The sequence below is a fragment of the Sinohyriopsis cumingii genome, chromosome 6, assembly GCF_028554795.1.
Source record: "Sinohyriopsis cumingii isolate HCF-2022 chromosome 6, ASM2855479v2, whole genome shotgun sequence".
NCBI classification, from domain to species: Eukaryota; Metazoa; Mollusca; class Bivalvia; order Unionida; family Unionidae; genus Sinohyriopsis; species Sinohyriopsis cumingii.
Genome location: NC_142966.1, coordinates 60,058,872 through 60,080,100, shown reverse-complemented (window position 1 = coordinate 60,080,100; position 21,229 = coordinate 60,058,872). Strand labels below are relative to the sequence as shown.

Here is a 21,229-nt window from a genome sequence, read left to right as displayed (position 1 = left end):
CAGCTGCTATCCCCAAGCATATTGTTTTGGTATATAAACTGTACAGATTACTTTTAAATGGAACATATTGTCCCTATCCAAATCACACACCCAATGGTATGTTTAATGTCACAGTTTTATTATAGAGAAAATTAAATCATATTTGTTAATTCCATTTAATTTCTATGCAGCTTAATGGATACAGAATGCTTAATGGAAAAATGTTCATACATTAGGCTTTCAGTTTTTATTCTTAACAACAGATTTCATGTATTGCATCTCAACTGAACATGTCAGTTATTCTTTCCAGGGAAAGGCCATCAATTAACAGCATTCTGAAGAAACCATTTGTATCACAGAAAGTACCAAAGTTTCTAAGTAATGAAGTAAGTTGTCTTTTCCTTTTATATGAAAATATGTCAAGTTAAAACATATATATGCTATGAAAGTCAAATCCAGCTACAAACTGCATTGACTCAGATTGGCCAATGCATAATGTGCTTGCAGATCTGGGTCTGTGCAGTTTATTCAGAATGATCAGTAGAACAAATAACATGAATCCTGATTGTTCAGCGATGCTGTGTTGTTTATAATTGGACCTGACTTATAAGTGAGTATATATAACATCTGTTAAAATGTATTTGTACAATAATAACACCATAATACAGTTTAGTTTCCATAAACATTCAAGTTTAAGAACGATCAAGATAGTTCAGATATATTTGAAAGAATATTGTTACCTGATTTTGTTTTTGACCTTGCATATAAATGTAACCCTATTAGAATCTGTATTTACTATTATGTATTTGACTCCATCTAGAAGAACCATGATACTTTTTTTGCTTGTCATCACTGACTTATGACAGTTTTTTGAGATTATTTGGTAATTTATGTCATGTGACCCTTTAGTGATCACATTTATAGATGTACAGAAATATACAAGAGATAAACAACACACATTTGAAGATATTTTAAATTATATTAAGCATGGAATTATTGTACAGTATATAGCATGCATTGTTTTCATGATTTACTTTGGGAAGTTTTGTTATGGATTACAAATCACACATAATTTTTCAAGATGGAAATTGCATTTGTTATACTGTACCTCTTTCAGCAATTAGCTGATGAATTCAGTCATACAGTGATGCATGGCAAGAAGCTTGCCAGAAAACTACCACCTCCACCACAACCTGCAGCCTCCAGACCCTCTTCAGGTAACATAGGGATTTACAATACATAGAGTCTGGAAGATTTGATTTGAAAGTTTACGTCGGTTGTACAGCAACTTATTTTTAAAAAATCTGCAGTACTCGTATGTTTGTGTAGAGTTGTATTGGGAAAAGTGAACTCAAAGTGCTGCACTACCAAATTTTGGTAGTGTTTTTGCTGACTTTGAGTTTCCAAGTTTGCAGACTGGGTAATGTACTACAGAGTGACCAATCAAGTAGTTTGAGTGCTGCTATGTATAGAGTACTGTTGTGTATTTAAATAATTAATGTTGAGTATTTGAATAATTAATGTTGAGTGAGTAATTAATGTTGACTATTTGAATAATTAATGTTGAGTATTTGAATAATTAATGTTGAGTGAGTAATTAATGTTGAGTATTTGAATAATTAATGTTGAGTATTTGAATAATTAATGTTGAGTATTTGAATAATTAATTTTGAGTGTTTGAGTAATTAATATTGACCATTTGAATAATTAATGTTGAGTATTTGAATAATTAATATTGAGTATTTAAATAATTAATGTTGAGTATTTGAGTAATTAATTTTGAGTATTTGAATAATAAATGTTGAGTATTTGAATAATTAATGTTGAGTGTTTGAGTAATGCTGAGTAATAAAGTAATGCTGAGCATTTGAGTGATTGGTGACAAAGTTAATTTCTCATACAGTTTGAAGTTGGTTCAGTAATTAAATTAGATTGGTTGATCAAATTTACCAGTTATAAATTTTTTCAAGCATTCTAATTTCATTTTTGTTTTTATACTAAATAAAAACTTCTTGATGTTAGGAAAAACTCTTTTATCACAGTGTTTAGAAAATGAAGACAATTCTGTGATGGGATATTTTCACATAGATTCACTTGTTTACAGAGGAATATGTAATTGTATTCAAACATTCTACAACTGCTGTATTACTACTTCTATAACTGCCATTCTATCCATAAAAATGTTCAGTGAAACATTTATGTAATGTATCTGATGTGCATTTTTTTACAAGAATTTTGGCTATTTGATTGTGAGTTAGACTGCATGTGAGTATTTTTGTGGAATAGGTGTCTCATCCATTATATCTTTCAATGATATACATGTTGGTAGACCCAATGGGGCTCTCGTGATCCCTATCATAGATCTTTTATGAATGTCATAGAAGTTCAACACTCTAATAATAATAGAGATTACTACTAAGGTATGTGATTCCATCATGCTTCTTATAAATCTCTGTTTATTCTGTGATTGATATGAAAATTGTTACAAATATGTTCTTGACCAGGACAAAATAATAACATAGCTGAAAATGTTAGTACATAAGACTTTTTATCACTGAGAATTGGAATGTTAATACACTCAGATTTATTATGGGTGTGACTCATATCATACTGTCGCTTGATTTCTATATGTACAGTCTCTTGGTTTCTATCTGTACAGTCTCTTGGTTTCTGTCTGTACTGTCTCTTGGTTTCTATCTGTACTGTCTCTTGGTTTCTATCTGTACAGTCTCTTGGTTTCTCTCTGTACAGTCTCTTGGTTTCTGTCTGTACTGTCTCTTGGTTTCTATCTGTACTGTCTCTTGGTTTCTGTCTGTACTGTCTCTTGGTTTCTATCTGTACTGTCTCTTGGTTTCTATATGTACAGTCTCTTGGTTTCTATCTGTACAGTCTCTTGGTTTCTATCTGTACAGTCTCTTGGTTTCTGTCTGTACTGTCTCTTGGTTTCTATCTGTACTGTCTCTTGGTTTCTATCTGTACAGTCTCTTGGTTTCTCTCTGTACAGTCTCTTGGTTTCTGTTTGTACTGTCTCTTGGTTTCTATCTGTACTGTCTCTTGGTTTCTATCTGTACAGTCTCTTGGTTTCTCTCTGTACAGTCTCTTGGTTTCTGTCTGTACTGTCTCTTGGTTTCTATCTGTACTGTCTCTTGGTTTCTATCTGTACAGTCTCTTGGTTTCTATCTGTACAGTCTCTTGGTTTCTCTCTGTACAGTCACTTGGTTTATATCTGTACAGTCTGCTGACTCAGCTATAAGCCCTATGTCAACAATTCATATTTTAGTGGGATCTGACCATCAGTTGACCATACTGACCATCAGTTTTATTCAACTTCCTGGTCTTGATTCATTTTTAGAAGAACTTTGCACCCCACAGTACATTAACTGGTCTGATCTCTCTTCTGAGGAAAGATTGAAGTATACTCAGTAAATGACATTTTTCTTGAACAGGGTTGAGATCCTTTATTGTGCCACAGTATGTAGTGATTATGTATCTTTTACTGCTTTGATCAAGTTTAGTTACTTTGTCCCAGTTAGAAGCCTCAATATGACCAAATTGATCCCACCTTTTTTCCAGATTGGCCCCCCCTTTTTTTTTTCAATTTTAAGATGGGACAATGACCATATTTATTAAATCATGGATATAGCTCTGACCATATGATAGGAGGACAACATGAAAGAATTACATATAAAATGCATATCTTGTATGGTGAGATCATGGTGAACTTTGACGGAGACCTCAATGACATAATATGTCAAACCAGAGCTCAGTTTAAATATGCATTGGAAGAATTTAAAAAGCACAAATGAAGAGATAGAGCAGATGTGCTTATTGTTAACTTTGGGAAGGAGTTAAACAAGATAAATAAAATAATATGTTCACAAACTCTATTGATGGAAACATTGTATGAAATAATATCAGCAAGATGCTGGTAACTGTTTTGAAACTTGACCCATTTGTGTTTGCATTGATTCAGAGGTTTTTTTCAAACTTGACCTGATTGTGTTTGCATTGACTCAGCTTGGAGGGGTTTTGAAAATTGACCTAATTGTGTTTGCACTGACTCAAATTAGAGGGTTTTATAAACTTGATGTAATTATGTTTGCACTGACTCAAATTAGAGGTTTGTTTGTCATCATGCAATTCTGATTTTAGTTTTACTGAATATGCCTCAGTGCCAGATGCTGAATGTACCATTGTATTCTACACAAATGAACATGATTCTATATAAATGTAAACATTGTTTTTTAAATGTCCAGTTTAAATTATTTAAATAAGTTTGTTGTGATATGCATTGTGTACCTTTATGGTCAAAGTTTAACAAATGTATAAAAAGAAACCTTGTGATTTATTGTAATGATAGCTTATGTTGGTTATTTGTCTTAATTAGATGGGCCAGTGGTGCTACAGTGCTTGTAAATAACCTCTAAGCTTGGAAGAACTATTAATAAAATGTTTGTTTTCTATTGGGACAAGAATATCAAACAGTGAGAGCTATATATCAATATCAGTTATGAATAATGTCATGCACATAAATTCACCTACTATAGCAAGCTGGAAAACCACACTGCATGACTCTTGTAGATAAAAATTGGTTATGCTGAGAAGATAATTTAAAGAAAGTCTTGTAGAGTTTGTAATTCATAAGAATTTTCAGATGTGTTGTGATGTGATTTGGATTTTTAACATAGCTTTAACAATTTTTTAGTCGTATCACTACGATATCTGCAATGTGGCAGTTTATAGTGACGTCTAGCACTGGGGCATCATGCCGCAGACATGTAGCATGATGTCCTACCCAGACACATTATCCTGACACCAGGCTGACCATTCCTAACACTGACCTCTTAATGCTGAGCCCCAAGCGAGGCAACTGTTAGTACCATTTTTTTACGTCTTTGGTATGACTCGGCCAGGGATCGAACCAACGACCTCCCACATTTGGGGCGGATGCTCTTACCACTAAGCCACCGAAGTGGTCTTTTATCAGATATTTGTTCATATTTAACTCTTGAATCTTTTAAGTAACATGTGTATTTTATCTTTATGTGGACCAAGGAGTCTGGAATAGAGAAATCCTATACACTTTCAAGCATGTCTTTAATGATAACAGTGATGGACATATGATTTTTTAAAAAATTGTTTAGAGAATGCAAAAGAAGGTAAGACTTGGTATGTGAATGGGTGAGACATGCAGTGATTTAATGTGGAGTGTGTTTAAGATACACAGGACGACGTACACATTTTATGAGTTTCTTTGAGTTTTTCATGTGGGTCAAGTTTCACTGTGGTTATAAGGATGATGCAGGGTTTGCTGTGAGCAAGTATTTGACAGAGCACAAGGGACAAGCTTTAGCTCAAGGGAAAAACCAGTGGGTGAATGGGGTCAAAGGCTTTCTAAGTGCTCCAGCAAGTGATTGAAAGAACACAAGGGAAGAGTTTCAGCCTAAGGGGAAAACCAGTGGATGAACAGATTCTAAGTTTTTCCCAAGTGCTTTAGGAAGTGTTTGATAGTACAGTGAAGAAATTTTAAGGGGCAATCAAGTGGGGTGAGTGGGTACACAAATTTAAGGGGAAGTCAAGTGGGGGTGGGTTCTTATTGATTTTAAGGGGAATTCAAGTGGGGGGTGGGTTCAAAGACTTTTCTTAATGCTCTAGTAAGCATTGGACAGTGAAGAGTCTAAGCTCAGTGGGAAAGCCAGTGGGGAAGAGGGTTCAAAGCCTTTTTCAAGTGCTTCAGAAATTGTTTGAAAGAGCAAAGGGAATGAAATCATGGACTTTGTTTCAACACTTTCTTTCAAGCACTTGCTCTATTCTCTTGCATTATCTGGCAAGTTAACGACTTAATTAGTGACCTGTACACCTGCAATTCTCTTCAGCAGGTTTTTGTGCTTAATTTGTGACCTATGGTACTGAAATTATCTTCAGCTTTATTAGGTTTTGTACTTAGATAGTGATATGTGCAACTGAAATTCTCGTCATCTCTATTAGGTTTTGTACTTAGATAGTGACCTTTGGACCTGAAATTATCTTCAGTTTAAGCAGGTCTTTGTGCTGAACATTTTATGCTAAGTGGGGAAAATACAGAGAATATAAAGATAGATTGCAGGGAAAAATTATTTAATTAGTATGAAATGGGATGACATACTGATAGTTTATATTAAGTGGTTTCAACTGTAGTTGTCTTCAAGTTATCTTCTTTTCAGACAGATCTGCTATCTTTAGATAGAAGGCCACAGATGGCAAAGCAATTATATAAGATCACCAGACCATATATTAAATGAAACTGCTTATAGTAATAATACACTCCTTGTTTATTGTTCTCTTGGGCTTTTATTTTCGCTCTCATCTATTATTATTATTGTTATGATGCAGCTGTAGGTCAGAGACCATCTTCAGCAAGGAAGTATGATCCGGCCAAAGTATATGGAGCTCCTCTTTCCAAGTCCAAGGACAACAGGTTTGTGCATTGAAGAGGAAAAGGCTGTGTTCTGATTCAGGATCTGAACATATTGTTGTTATTGTGGGGTTTAATGCCATTTTTCAGCACAAGATAGGCCATACATGGCGGCCAGTTCTAGTGGTGGAGAAAGAACCTGGGAAAACACTGGAAAAAAACACCAATTCATGGAAGCTATTGGCAAGCTTTTTTACGTACCCAGATTGGCTGAACCTGAGATTCTAATCCATGGCAGTGATCCATAACGAGAGCACTTTAGGCCAATGGACCACTCATTCATCAGTGTCCAGAGATTCCTAATAATTTTCTCATTCAGATATGTTCCCTGACTGCATTAATGTTAGAGGATATAAGCTTGCTACCCAGCCCGACTTAAAAGACAAAACAAAAATCATTTTCTCCCCTGCCACCATCACTAGCTTTTAGCTTTGCTTCTGTTCATCAACATTGTTTGAGATACCTTCCAGGAGTCCAGAGCCGAATTTGTGTTCAGTTTGAACCATCCATATAGAATTTTAGATTTATTGGATTAATATTCATTCCTAAACAGGTGGTAAATATTATGTTTTTAATTTTATGAATATTTCTTGAAATTTTTGTGTTTTCATGGACTTTTTAGACCATATGTTACACATATTATCATTGATGCACACTGCATATTGCTTGCTCACTCATAATGGGTGTTGTTTTAGCTACTTATAAACACGCTGCATGGTTAATTTATAGATTTTTTGTTGTGTTTTGTTTTATCTTATTGTTTCAGTGCATGAAACCAGTCAACAAAGTGAAATAAATGCAAAAAAGGCTTGAGAAGACACAATTGGAGCATACTTTGCATGTACAAAATGTGATTCATCAGTACTATGCAGTGTGTGTGCAGTATATAGAATGCAGTTTTGCAAAAGTTGACCAAGACAAAGAAAGAGGGTGATGATGATTTTAAAATTCCTACAAGTAATTATGATGCATTGATGTACTGTATCCCAGGTGGCTTAAGTTTCCCCACATGTCTGAGCATAGCTTAGGGCCTTAAGTTTCCCACATGTCTGAGCATAGCTTAGGGCCTTAAGTTTCCCAACATGTCTGAGCATGGCTTAGGGCCTTAAGTTTCCCCACATGTCTAAGCATAGCTTAGGGCCTTAGGTTTCCCCCACATGTCTGAGCATAGCTTGGGGCCTATAAGTCCAGGTGCATGAGATTTTTAACAGATCTATCCACTACTATTGTATTGCCATCCAAAGCCATCCATAGTCATCCCAGCAGTTGAGACAACCATGCAGTCAGTCTAGCTGTCTCAATCAGGTGATCTTACTAAAAGATCTGTCTGTGCTTCCAGGCCTACAGCTTTATATTTTGACAATTTTGGAAATTATAACTATATTTTTTCTGTCCTAACATCATACAGTTATATACAGTTACAATTATGGAAATCTTAGTGATAGATCTCTCTGTCTTGCCAGGTCTAAAGCTTCATCTCTCTACAGTTACAGAGATCTTAATGATATATTCTGTCCAAACATGCCTATGGGTAATGCAATTACAATTACAGCAATCTTAGTGATATATCCATCTCCCCAGGTCTACAGCTTTGTATATTTCTAAAATTACGGAGATCTTAATTATATATTTTTGGTCTAAGATGCCCACAACTGCATACAGTTACAACTATGGGGATCTTAGTGATACATTCATCTTCTCAGGTCTGTGGCTTCATATCTCAACAATTACGGAAATCTTAATGATAGATTTGCTGTCCTAACATGCTTATGGCTACACATAATTACAGTTATGGAAATTTTAGTGATAGATCTGTCTATCTTGTCTAGTGTAACACTTCCCAAGCACATTATGGCAGGGATTTTAGTGATTGGTCCATCTTTTCAACCATGACCATAGTACAGCCAGCAACTGTACCAATGGACTGAATTCCACATAGGCGGTAACTGTCCTGTCCATACTCCCTGTGAACCAGCCATAAGCACCAATACAACAAAATTGTCTGTCAGAGCCAGCTTCTCCTTTATTCACTGCCTACCCATAGGGTATTCACCATAAATTGTGTAGAGACAATGGCATTGCATCATCATTAAAACAAGGAATGGGAAGTTTGGGGGATGGAGAAATGACTTGGTTTCTTACCTCCCCTATAAGTGTGCCTGTGAGACTGGTATGGCTTGTAGCATAAGGCTAGGATGTAAAAGAACCATTTTTATGTACAGAAAAGATACTTTTTGTAAACAAGTCAAAACAAGATTCCTCAGGAACTTATGTACATTTCTAATTGATACAAAACTACCAATATACTGGTACAGTGAAAATGTACTGTGGCATATACCACTGGAAAAAATACTGCTGTAAACCGATAAACTGGTAATACTGCACACCTCGACATAAAACCCTCCCAACCACCTGTTCATCTGAACATCATCATTTTTGTATTGCACAGCTAAAAACTAGCAACACCTGGTGGTGAGAAGGGGGAGGTAAAATCTAGAGTTATCACCCTTGATCTTTTTTGAGATAGAAAAGATGAATTTTCATCTTTATAACAAAAGTAGGGCTGGATTCGGGAGGTAGCAGGCTTATGTTCCCAAATGTTAATATGATTGGGTAAGTATTCTGTGAGAAATGTAATTTACTTAAAATTTGCTTTTTAAAATGTTTAGCATAAGGTACTTTGGACAAGACATTTATTACTCAGATAACTTTGTAAATTTTGTCTGATAAAAGCACAGTTTTCCCATTTTAAAAATACTAGGCATTTCGAGTTATATAGTTAACATTGCATGTAATAAAAACCATGAACCTGCGTAAGTTTTTAAATGACTCATTATTTCAAACGTGTATAATTAATAAACCATAAAACAAATGTACCCTGCACATAATGAAATTTCCCATTTATATAAGTTATACATAATTCTGAGCTGCTGCTTTACTTAAGTTGATAATTGCATGTTTTACTGACATGCTGTTATTCTTGCTGATTTAATATGGTTTGACACTTCAACCAATGAAAACATTTAAATATTGTCAAAGCCAGGGAAAATCCACTGTTGTCCCTTTACAGAGGTTCAACTCCAGATTTACGGAAGCGTCCAGGCAGTGCTGGAGGTGGTCCACAAGCAAAGCGTTCACCAAGTAACTCTGTAAGTAATTTATTGTGTTTTTCTGTGTGCATTAATGTTTATCCATCAGTCAAAAGCATAGACCCAGATTTGACTTTGTGCTGTTTTGTGATGACAGATCAGTATATGTGCTATTATTTATTGATCTGGGTTTGTGCTGTTATGTGATTTATGATTTGTGCCTATACTGTTATATTATAGTAGATCAGAGTATGTGATGAGAGATTTGAGTCTTTACTGTTATGATAGATCAGAGTGTGGTCTGTTATGTGATAACAGTCATCCAATGCCCATAAAATAATAGATAAGTGATTATTGAAAGCTTCATCAGATTTTACAGTTTGATGACCATGGACTCCCCACTAAATATATTGAGAAAAGTGTATCTTGATGTGTGTTGTTGTTGTTGTTGTTATAGGGTTTAACAACATTTTTCAGCACACAATAGGCTATATATGGCAGCCAGTATTAATGGTGGAGGAAGAACCTGGGAAAACCCCGGAAAGAACCACTGACCCACGAGAAGCTACTGGCAAGCTTTCTCACATACCCACATTAGCCGAATCCGAGACTCGAACCCACGCAGACAGAGGTGAGATGGCAGTGATCCGTAACGGAGAGCGCTTTAGACCACTCGGCCACTCGGGGCCCCTATCTTGATGTGTGAATGTTTGCACTGTCACACATGTATTGAGCTCACATCAGAATTCTGCTGCTGAAAGCCTATGAGGTCAAGTTACATCAATTTATAAATCATTTTTGATTTCTCAGTGTGTCATGCACTTTTTGTTGACTTCATCATTTTCTTTCACATAGCTGGTCTTATGATTATGAAAATTGTAAAATAAAATTGCTTTTTTATTATCAGTAATAGAAATCACAATCACATCACTTGTTTAAAATGTCTCCCAGAGTTTGTAGTACTAAAATACACTAATGTAACAAATGACATCATGTCAGAGTTTGTACTGCTACATCAAACTAAGGTAACAACGGACATCTTGTCAGAGTTTTTAGTACTACATCACACTAAGGTAACAAATGACATCTGAGAATGTAGTACTACATTACACTAAGGTAACCAGTGATATTATATCAGAATTTGTAGGGCTACATTACACTGAGGTAACAACTGACATGACATGTAGGACTATATCACTGTATCATAGTTTATAGTACTACATCATACTAAGGTAACAATGACATCAAGAGTTTGTAGTAATACAACACAATGAGGTAACAACTGACATCAGAGTTTGTACAACTACAACACACTAACGTAACCAATGATATCATATCAGAGTTTGTAGTACTACAACACACTAAGGTAACAAATAACATCCCATCAGAGTTTGTAGTACTACATCACTCAAAGGTAACAAATAACATCCCATCAGAGCTTGTAGTACAACACATTAAGGTAACAGATGACATGACATCAGATTTTGTACTACTTGATTACGCTAAGGTAACAGATGATATCATGTCACTCTAACCAGTGATACCATATCAGAGTTTATAGTAGTACACACTAAGGTAACCAATGATATCATATCATAGTTTGTACTGCTGCAACACACTTAGGTAAAAAAAATGACATCATATCAGAGTTTGTTGGGCTACATCACACTGAGGTAACAACTGACATGACATGTAGGACTATATCACTATATCACTATATCAGAGTTTATAGTAATACATCATCCTATGGTAACAATGACATCAAGAGTTTGTACTACTACAACACACTAAGGTAACCAATGATATCATATCAGAGTTTGTAGTACTACAACACACTAAGGTAACAAATAACATCCCATCAGAGTTTGTAGTACTTCATCACACTAAGGTAACCAGTGATATCATATCAGAGTTTATAGTACTACACACTATTGGTAACCAATAACATCAGAGTTTGTACTACTACAACACACTAAGGTAACCAATGATATCATATCAGAATTTGTAGGGCTACACCACACTGACGTAACAACTGACATGACATATAGGACTATATCACTCTGAGTTAACAACTGACATCTTACCAGAGTTTATAGTACTACATCATAATAAGGTAACAAATGACATCAAGAGTTTCTAGTAATACAACACACTAAGGTAACAAATTGTATAGTTTGTACTACTAGATTGTACTAAGGTAATAAATGACATCATCTCAAACTTTGTACTACTACAACACATAAAGGTAACAAGTAACAAAATGTCAGAGTTTGTAGTACTACAACACACTAAGGTAACAAGAAACATCATATCAGTTTGTAGTACTACACACTAAGGTAACAAAAAACATTATATCAGAGTTTGTACTACTACAACACACCAAGATAACAAATAACATTGTATCAGAGTTTATAGTACTACAACACATTAAGGTAACAAATGACATCAGAGTTCATAGTAATATAACATACTAAGGTAACAAATGACATCAACATTTGTAGTACTACACACTAAGGTAACATATGACATCAGAGTTTGTAGTACTACACACTTAGGTAACAAATGACATCAGAGTTTGTAATACTACACCACAATAAGGTAACAAGTGACATCAGAGTTTGTAGTACTGCACATTAAGGTAACAAATGACATCATATCAGAGTTTGTAGTACTACAACAAAGGCAACACATGACATCAGAGTTTTTAGTACTAAAACACACTAAGGTAACAAATTATTTCAACATTTGTAGTACTACACACTAAGGTAACAAATGACATCAGAGTTTGTAGTACTACACACTTAGGTAACAAATGACATCAGAGTTTGTAATACTACACCACAATAAGGTAACAAGTGACATCAGAGTTTGTAGTACTGCACATTAAGGTGACAAATGACATTAGAGTTTTTAGTACTACATCACACTAAGGTAACAAATGACATCATATCAGAGTTTGTAGTACTACAATGAAGGTAACAAATGATACTATATCAGAGTTTGTAGTACTACAACAATGGTAACAAATGACATCAGAGTTTTTAGTACTATTTTACAATAAAGGTAACAAATGACATTATATAAAAATGTAATAGTGTAAAGATCACATTATTTCAAGCATTGCAGTAAATACCATTTTTACAAATTCCTTAAATCAGATTCTCAAAAGTATTCATTCAAAAGGATAAATTCTTTATTAACATAATATGTATACTAAATTTTCATTCCCACTCATAATCTTAGTTCATCTAGCACCATGCCATTTTGGACCTTATTTTTAAACACTTTTAAGGCAATATGGCAGAGTACTTTATTCATGAAGTCTGCATCTAGTGTCTAAATTCTGTTAACATAGTTTATCATTATCCTTGGATATTGTTATTATAAGTTTAATTATATAGATATATGTTTGAGTGTATCTTATATTAGATTATAAGTGATGGAGTGTTATACAAAGGAATGTTCCAACAAGGCTTTCTTCTGAGATAGTGTATTAAACATAAAATGGAATATTTCATGATGTGAAACTCAATTTCTAGTTCATTCTTATGAGCTAGTGAAATAAATGTATTATTATTATTATTATTATTATAAATTCAAATCCATGTCCATACATACATTATGAGATGAGCAGTTGTGTCCAAAGGTACTTTATAGTAAGGGACCACCATGCAACATGTACTTCCAAAATATATATTTTACAGAGTTTGAACAAAAAGAAACAACAATTCATTGAAAAGGAGAAAAAGAGAAGAGAAGAAGAACTTAAAAAGGTAAAATCATGCAATATATGTTCATTTCTGAGGTTAAAAGTAGTCTTTGAAGTAAACATTTTAGTAAAGTTTTTGTTTTTGTGATTACCAGTTACAGCGTTTGCAAAACTATATGATCTGTTTTGGTGTAACTAAAAAAAAATCCTGCTTTTTTGAAACTTTTTTTATAATTTGTAGTTTATATGTAATGTTCATTTTCTTTTTGGTTGCCATGTTAATTTAAGTTTTAATTTCCCTTACCCATGTTAGTTTTAGATTCAGGGGCAGCATTTAATCCAAAATTTCTAAGTTCTGTCATTGCAAGCAGAACCTAGAAGTGATTAAGTTTACATTTAGGTGCATTTGACAAAGCTTGATTAAACTTTGATCTTTGTTATTTGATCAAATGTACTTCTTATCTACTTTTGTTCACTCCTTTACATTGTACAAAACAGTCACTCATCAACCCCTACACACACACACGCACATGCACACACACACACAGACACACTGGACTATGATACATTACATTGTGAATATTAGATGCTAAAATACTGTATTTAGCCTTGTCATGAGTGAGCAAAGGCTGTTTTTTGATATAGAATTAGAGCTATGTCATTTTTTTGTATGATGATATTGTCATCAGTATCCTCTGGTAGCAAAGTTACGTCTTGTGAAAACCAGTTCAACAGAGTTAATATTATCCAAATTCACCTCATGATCACAATATGCAAATCAGCATGTAGAAAGAAAAAAAAAAGATTAGAGTGGATATCATTCTTGTAATTTCCATTGATTCTTGTGTCATCAGGAATTGTACATTACTCTTAGTTATCATGTATTTATATACTATTTGCTATGATTCTTTCCTGCTTTATTGTGAGATTTTTTTCACTCCAGAAGATATTAACAGAGAGAGAGGGGAGTACCTGTTTTTATGTAAAATACATTTCATTATTTAACATCGAGTTATGTAAACAAAAATCATTTTAATCAATTCAGAAACTGGTGACATTACTGAGCCTAAATCAGATTGAACCTTTGGAAGATACCAAATGTTTCTCAGTTCCATGGATGTACGAAGTAAAATTGTGGGCTGAGCAAATGCTGTTGTTGTTGTTCTAGGGTTTAACACCATTTTTCAACACAAGATGGGCTATACATGACGGCCAGTATAACTGGTTGAGGAAGAACCCTGGAAAACCCAGGGAAGAACCACCAACCCATGAGAAGCTACTGGCAAGCTTTCTCACATACCCATGCTGAGCCAGAGACTTGAACCCATGCAGACAGAGGTGATATGGCAGTGATCCGGAACAGTGAGCGCTTTAGACCACTCGGCCACTCTGGGCCCCTAAGCAAATGCAATATGGGATCTTGATGTATTTCCATCAATGGGTTCCTACTTAAAGAGTGTGCCCTTCATAATATTTACACTGATATAATTTTATTTTCAAGTATCTATCAATTTTAGTCTCATATTTCAATGACAAATTTATTGATCTCCATCAAATTATTTATAAAAATTATGGATGAGGTCAATTGGTATTGTGCAGTTGAAAGCCATTTAAGCCTCAAGGGGTTATCTAGCTGCCATTCTTTTCTTTAAGTTTGTGAGTGAATTAGGGGAGTTATGAGTGGATGGGTCACTCATGAAGATAAATTCCAAATGGAAATCCATTCATAAGTTATGACATTTTGTGAAATGCTAGTTTGGTCATAACAATCTCGTGATTTTCTAACACAATGTTTGTGAAATATCACTCTGATAGTTCCAGGTGTATTCCCTAAGAATTGTCATACTGTGGCAGTCATAGTTCCAGGTGTATTCCCTAGGAATTGCCATACTGTGGCAGTCATAGTTTCAGGTGTAATCCCTAGGAATTGCCATACTGTGGCAGTCAAGATTGCTCCATACCAACTAAATGTTAAAGAAAGTGAAAACCAGTTCTTGTGATTTGTCTCTTCTCTATCAGCCCCAGTTACTTTAAATTTACTGAAATATATTATTTCTTAAATTTTGATTCTGAAATTTAAAAGCAAAGGGCACTATGATATTAATGCAGTGGAGGGAAAAGGCTTTCCTCAAATCAGAATTTGTATTTTCAGGAATGTGAGAAAAGACATAAAGAGTTGATTGAAAAGCAAAAGGTATGACTCATGACTAACAGTTACTTGTCTCCTTTATTAACATGACGTAGTTATGTTCTACATAGGATATTCAGCATTTAGTTTCCAGTGCAGCAACACCTCTTATCAAGACCACAGATGAGGCTGGAAAAAGTGGTCTCATTTGAGTTTTAATTTGTCTGATTTCAAAGATAAAAGTAATTGTTTCAAAATGAGAAGGACTGACCAAATCTGGGTGTGATAAGGATATTATTTTGTTGTTGATGCATGGAGAGGTTATTTTGTAATTGCAGTGATACAAAATATTTCGTAGAATAATTCCTTTTTAATTTATAAAAACCAATCAAACAGAAGTCATTTCTGTACATTTCAGACTAATAGCTGAGAAAACCTTAATGTTGTATATTTGATAAATCAATTTGCAGTTTGAATTTCTTTTTTTCTCATCATTTGATAGCTTGATATATTGTATGTACCTTTTAGACTTAACTTTCTGAGAAATTATTCTTTACTCTAATGTTTCCCATCCCCAGGTCACGACCCAAATCTGGGTCACAAAGACATTCTGGAGGATTTTTTTTAGAGTTGCAGCCAAAAAAGATTGGGAAACAATCTCTGCTTGACAGATGCTGAGAACCTATTACATGTCTGTTTTGAAGACAATTATAATTGATTACATGTATGTTTGATAGATGCTTACAACCTGTTACATGTCTGTCTGGTAGATGCCAACAGTTTGTTACATGACTGTTTTGAAGATTTTTTATCTATTATGTGTCTGTTTGGTAGCTGCATGCAAACTATTATATGTCTGTTTGGTAGCTGCATACAAACTATTACATGTCTGTTTGGTAGCTGCATACAAACTATTACATGTCTGTTTGGTAGCTGCATACAAGCTATTACATGTCTGTTTGGTAGCCGCATACAAACTATTACACGTCTGTTTGGTGGTGCATACAAGCTATTACATGTCTGTTTGGTAGCTGCATACAAACTATTACATGTCTGTTTGGTAGATACTTACAATCAATTACATGTCTGTTTGGTAGATACTTACAATCAATTACATGTCTGTTTGGTGGTGCATACAAACTATTACATATACAAGTCATATGTAAGTCTGTACCAGAAGTATGTGATGGTGCAGTTTTTAGTGCACAGTTTTAAGCATAAAAAATAGGCATATGTGAAGTAATGGAAACTGACCCTTTCTTTGGATGCCAATAACCATTGAACTGATTTTCATGAATGTACTTGGGTTTTTTGTATATTGGTAACTGATCTTATCAGTAAATGAAAATATTTTTTGTTCAAATTGGGATTATTCAATCAGTACGGATTAGTTATTGTCATTCTTTTGTTATAGCAGTAGCTGTCTTTTGTCACACATGAATTTTGTAATTCTAGACGATCCTCACTAAACAACTGTTCAGCATTGTGTATTTCATAGACACAGTGATCAAGTCACAGCTCTCAATAAATTGTATATTTCATACACACTGAATGATAAAGTAGGGTTCTCAATACATATGTAAATAGCAAATCTCTTACATATATTGTGTATTCTGTACTGGTTCTTGGTAAAAGTCTCGTTGAAAATGTGTGCTGCCCAAAAATGTGATAAGAAAGATGCACCCCACCCCACCAGGTTACACTTTTGTATTTAGGCAAGCCATTTTGCTACTGGAGAAAAAAAGTTAAGTTAGAACAGTCTTGCTACCTGTTGCTTTGTTTAATTTTAATGAAGTCCACAGTTTTTCAGAACAAGCAACTTGTACCTAAGTTGAAAATAACTGAAGAGTCTGTGTGTATTTATACTGACCAGTGCTGCCAAATGGAGGCATACTGCTTGCTTTGGAGTGTGATGTTTACTAAAATGATTAGAAGCAATGCATTAGATATCCCAGTACAACTCACAATTAAGTTTATCTTACCAAGTTTTTTATATAGACCTTAGGAGTTTAGTGTACTGTCACTGCTGTAGGAGGGTGTTGTGTTGTCTCTGCATCAGAGAGAGACAAATGCCAAATTGACAGTAAACAAATCATGTTATTTACATTAAGTTGTCTGTGTGTATCAATGCTTGTTTAAAGTATGCAACACAATACATCATCTTATTGCAGTCTTAGCTGGCATGGCAATAATAATCAACCTCATATGGGTCAAATGATTATAGCAACATCTATTTGACTGATATGTACAGTGTTTAGCATGTTTTACTTGCTACTGACCTATTATTTCCCAATTTCAGGTTGCTAGGATAAACAAAAGCCGAGAGGAGAACTGGAAGGGGATTGTGGATTCCCTAGGGTCAGATGAAAGTGAATTAAGGGTATCAACAATCTAAATGTCAGGATTTTCCACCAGCTGCACCATCACACCTTGTTGAACAGTCAGATTTGAAATGGCACACATAAACACAGCATGCATAAAAAAGAGATATCATTTATAATATGTCTGATTTTGTGGTCTGTATCATGACTATTATGTATGTCCAGCAAATAAAACAAATGACTTTCTCACTCAGTCCACACAAAAAGATTCTCATTATTCAAGATTATCTTGTGTTTTCATAGAGTCATAAGTTAGGAAATTGTGTTGGATAATTATGGCAATGAAGTTGATAATAATGATTGGTCTGATAAAATGCATCTAGATGTATTTAACGGCTTCAGGAAAAGACCGAATTGAAACAAATTATAACGGTGTGAGTAGAGCTTCAGCAGCTGATATAGTACCATGAGCAATAGCTTGGCTATGAAGTGTAAGAATACACAACAAAATAGAACAATTATACCGTCTATAACCCCGAATACAACATTTCACAAAACTCGGAATTAAAAAGCTTTATTTATTTTGGCCCATGTGTTCAGCATTTTAAAGGAAAACACCAGTTATAGATTTATATGTAATCTTTAAGTTATTTAAATTCTTATCTATATATATTCTTATATTAAACTAAAACATCTGAAAGTAATTTATTGTCATCAATAAAAATGTGTAAAATATTGCAGTACGTTAAATTAATTTAGCGTAAATATTTGTAAATGTGGCGATGTGATTAGCTAATATTAAGTTTATAGTAAAATATGCAACAGTACGCAAGCCCTCCACCAAAAATAAAATGGACCCTATAAAAATGAACCAATGGGCCCTGAAAGCTCAAGAAAGTGCTGTATAAAATATCATAATGTGTTTTGCTTGAAATATTTTGGACTTATTTGTATCTTGTTTTATTTGTGAACAATCATGGAGGGGGTGTTGGGTGATTTTGGCCAGGAGCAGTTTATCAGAATGTTTGTTTGATTGGTCTTCAGTGGCACATCAGCACATAAAAGATCATCTGGTTCCAAGGCAGTGGATGTAAACCACTTTGCCCAGTGACTTTCTGTGACAGATAACCAAGGGTCTGTGAAGGATTGGAACAGCAACCTACTGGTTGTGGATTAATTAGACAAGAATCTGTTCACTGTCTGTTACAGTTCTAAGGTCTGCAGTATTTTACATTTTGATTACTATTATAACAAGTTACAGATGATTTGAGATGTTTGATAAAAATGGTGCAATATTTGTTCATGATGGGAATGCAGTAGTATAGTATCTTAAACAAGATTTTATCAACAAACTTTTGGAAATCTGTTATGTTTAGCAGCTATTTCTTATTAGTATGATTTATAGCAACTCAAGTCTCTTTGATCACCAAGAGTCTTTCCTTGTTATTATTATTTACAATTTTGTTTGTGTATATAGCTGTATTTTTGTTTGGTTAATAACTCAGCATTTGTATGTTTTTACCATTTTACACAATTCAGGCAATCAAGAAAAGTGCTTCACTTGAGATGGTAACCTAGAAAAGTGATTGAATTTTTGGTGTTTACCTTGAAAAGTGCTTAAATTTGTGGTTAGCTCAAAAAAATACTGTAAAAATACTTGGAAACACTCACTAATCCATGAAAAGTACTTCAATTTAGAAACAAACACTAGTAATCATTAATTTACTGGTATTAAGATAACTGCATCCCTAACCCTGCCCCCATACCCAAAAGTCTACTCCGCTTCAGTGTCATTATCTCGGCATAGTTCAACAACTTTTATTTTAGTTCTTTTCAAATGAAATACTTAAATATGAATTTTTTTTACTCAACACACCATAATTTCAATGCTATGGGTCGAATTTTAGAGATGAATAACACGTCAGTGTTAATTTCCATTCCTTGAGTATAATTTTAGAGATGAATCACAAGTCAGTGTTAATTTCATTTCCATGATTATAATTTTACGGATGAATCACAAGTCAGTCAGTGTTAATTTCAATACCTGGATTTGATTTTACAGGTAAATCACAAGCCAATGTTAATTTAAATGCCATGGGTTGACTTTTACAGGTGAATCACAGGTCAATCAGTGTTAGTTTCAATGCCATAAGTAGAATTTTACATATGAATTAGAAGTCAATAAGAGTTAGTTTGAATGCCTCAGGTAGAATTTTACAGATGAATCACAAGTTAATCAGTATTCTTGCAGAAGCAGTGAAATGAAAACATTTTGTTTCCTATGGACAAATGAAAGAATTCATTAGTATGCTCCATCATATAATTCATGGATAAAATATTCTTTGGTTGAAACATTTTAAACAGAAAGAAACACAAAGAAATTTACGTAACATACCTACTATTCATGTATGTCAATTGCAATTTGCAGAAAGAAAAGAAACAAGAGGTAAACAATGATCAGGGGGAACAAGTCAGATGGCAGCCACCAAAGGTTAAAAAATTTCTTTCACCTGCTCATAATATATATATATATATATATATATATATATATATATATATATATACATACATGTGTGTATGTATATAAGCTCTTACCATCATTCCAAGAGGATACTGTGAATATATTTTTTGGGGGGGGTATACATTTTCAAAGTTTATTCCTGTATTTAAATTCATGGTTTGGATAAAGGGTCCTTTTCTTGGCACAGCAAGATGATATTTAATTGGCTATTTCGAACTGTGGAACCACATTATCCCCAAAAATTGGTACCCATTCAAAATAGTTAATTGAAAGAAATCTTTATTTTTGTGTAAGCATCATATGATATACTAATTGAGACCATTATTGATGAAGATTTAATTTGTATAATAAGAGAAAAATGATTATGGTAAACTATAAAAATTTGTTTTGAATTTTCAGGAATTTGCTGCATTTCCTTGTTAACTTATAATTGTTAGAAGTCATTTTGAAATTATACTTGCTATGATAATCCAAATGTCTTCCTCACTTGCCACTATTATCTCAAGGTAATTTAATCTCTTCATATAGGAGTTGGCTCCCAATTTAGGGCAACAAGTTTGTATGTACAGTGCATTATTGTAAGTTAAAAAGGTTAGGCTTGGAGTTATTATCCCTCAGTCAAAATTGAGATCTACTCATAATAAATAGAGCTGACAAACACCAATAAATGTTCATTCTCTTCCAATCAAAATAAATTTCAAGTTAATTTTTAGTAACCTATAAGATATGGCATTACAATTTATGTGTGGGAGACTTGTCATTAAAAAACCTTATGTTCCAGATGAAGCTTTTCACTTTCATATATATAAAAGCTTAAATTTGACTGGGAAATCAAAAGGTCAGCTGAACATGATTTTGTGTTGTTGTTCATGTGATCTCCATTAAATTAGAGGTCTCAGTTTTAATCAAATTGTATTTTCCCTCCAAAACCTATGGCATGCTGTCTACTGTCTGTTACTATAGTCTGATAATACAAACCCATTTGTTTTTACCCTCCTACCAATTTAAATAATGGAAACCTTTAATGT

General features: G+C 33.9%; 1 protein-coding gene across 5 annotated transcripts in view; it reads left to right on the top strand.

The window, feature by feature from the left end:
* The window catches only part of LOC149797042 (serine/threonine-protein kinase Nek1-like), a 138,095-nt gene that overhangs the window by 22,951 nt on the left and 93,915 nt on the right, over positions 1-21,229 (top strand). For 4 of the 5 annotated variants that reach the window (XM_089961709.1, XM_089961710.1, XM_089961707.1 and 1 more), the window contains exons 12-19: positions 290-365; positions 1,097-1,196; positions 6,352-6,436; positions 9,504-9,582; positions 13,227-13,295; positions 15,384-15,425; positions 17,659-17,739; positions 20,109-20,171. In XM_089961709.1, coding sequence (XP_089817835.1) covers positions 290-365; positions 1,097-1,196; positions 6,352-6,436; positions 9,504-9,582; positions 13,227-13,295; positions 15,384-15,425; positions 17,659-17,739; positions 20,109-20,171 — 595 coding nt within the window. The remainder of the gene's footprint in view (positions 1-289; positions 366-1,096; positions 1,197-6,351; positions 6,437-9,503; positions 9,583-13,226; positions 13,296-15,383; positions 15,426-17,658; positions 17,740-20,108; positions 20,172-21,229) is intronic. The other variant, XM_089961708.1, reaches the window with a different exon arrangement.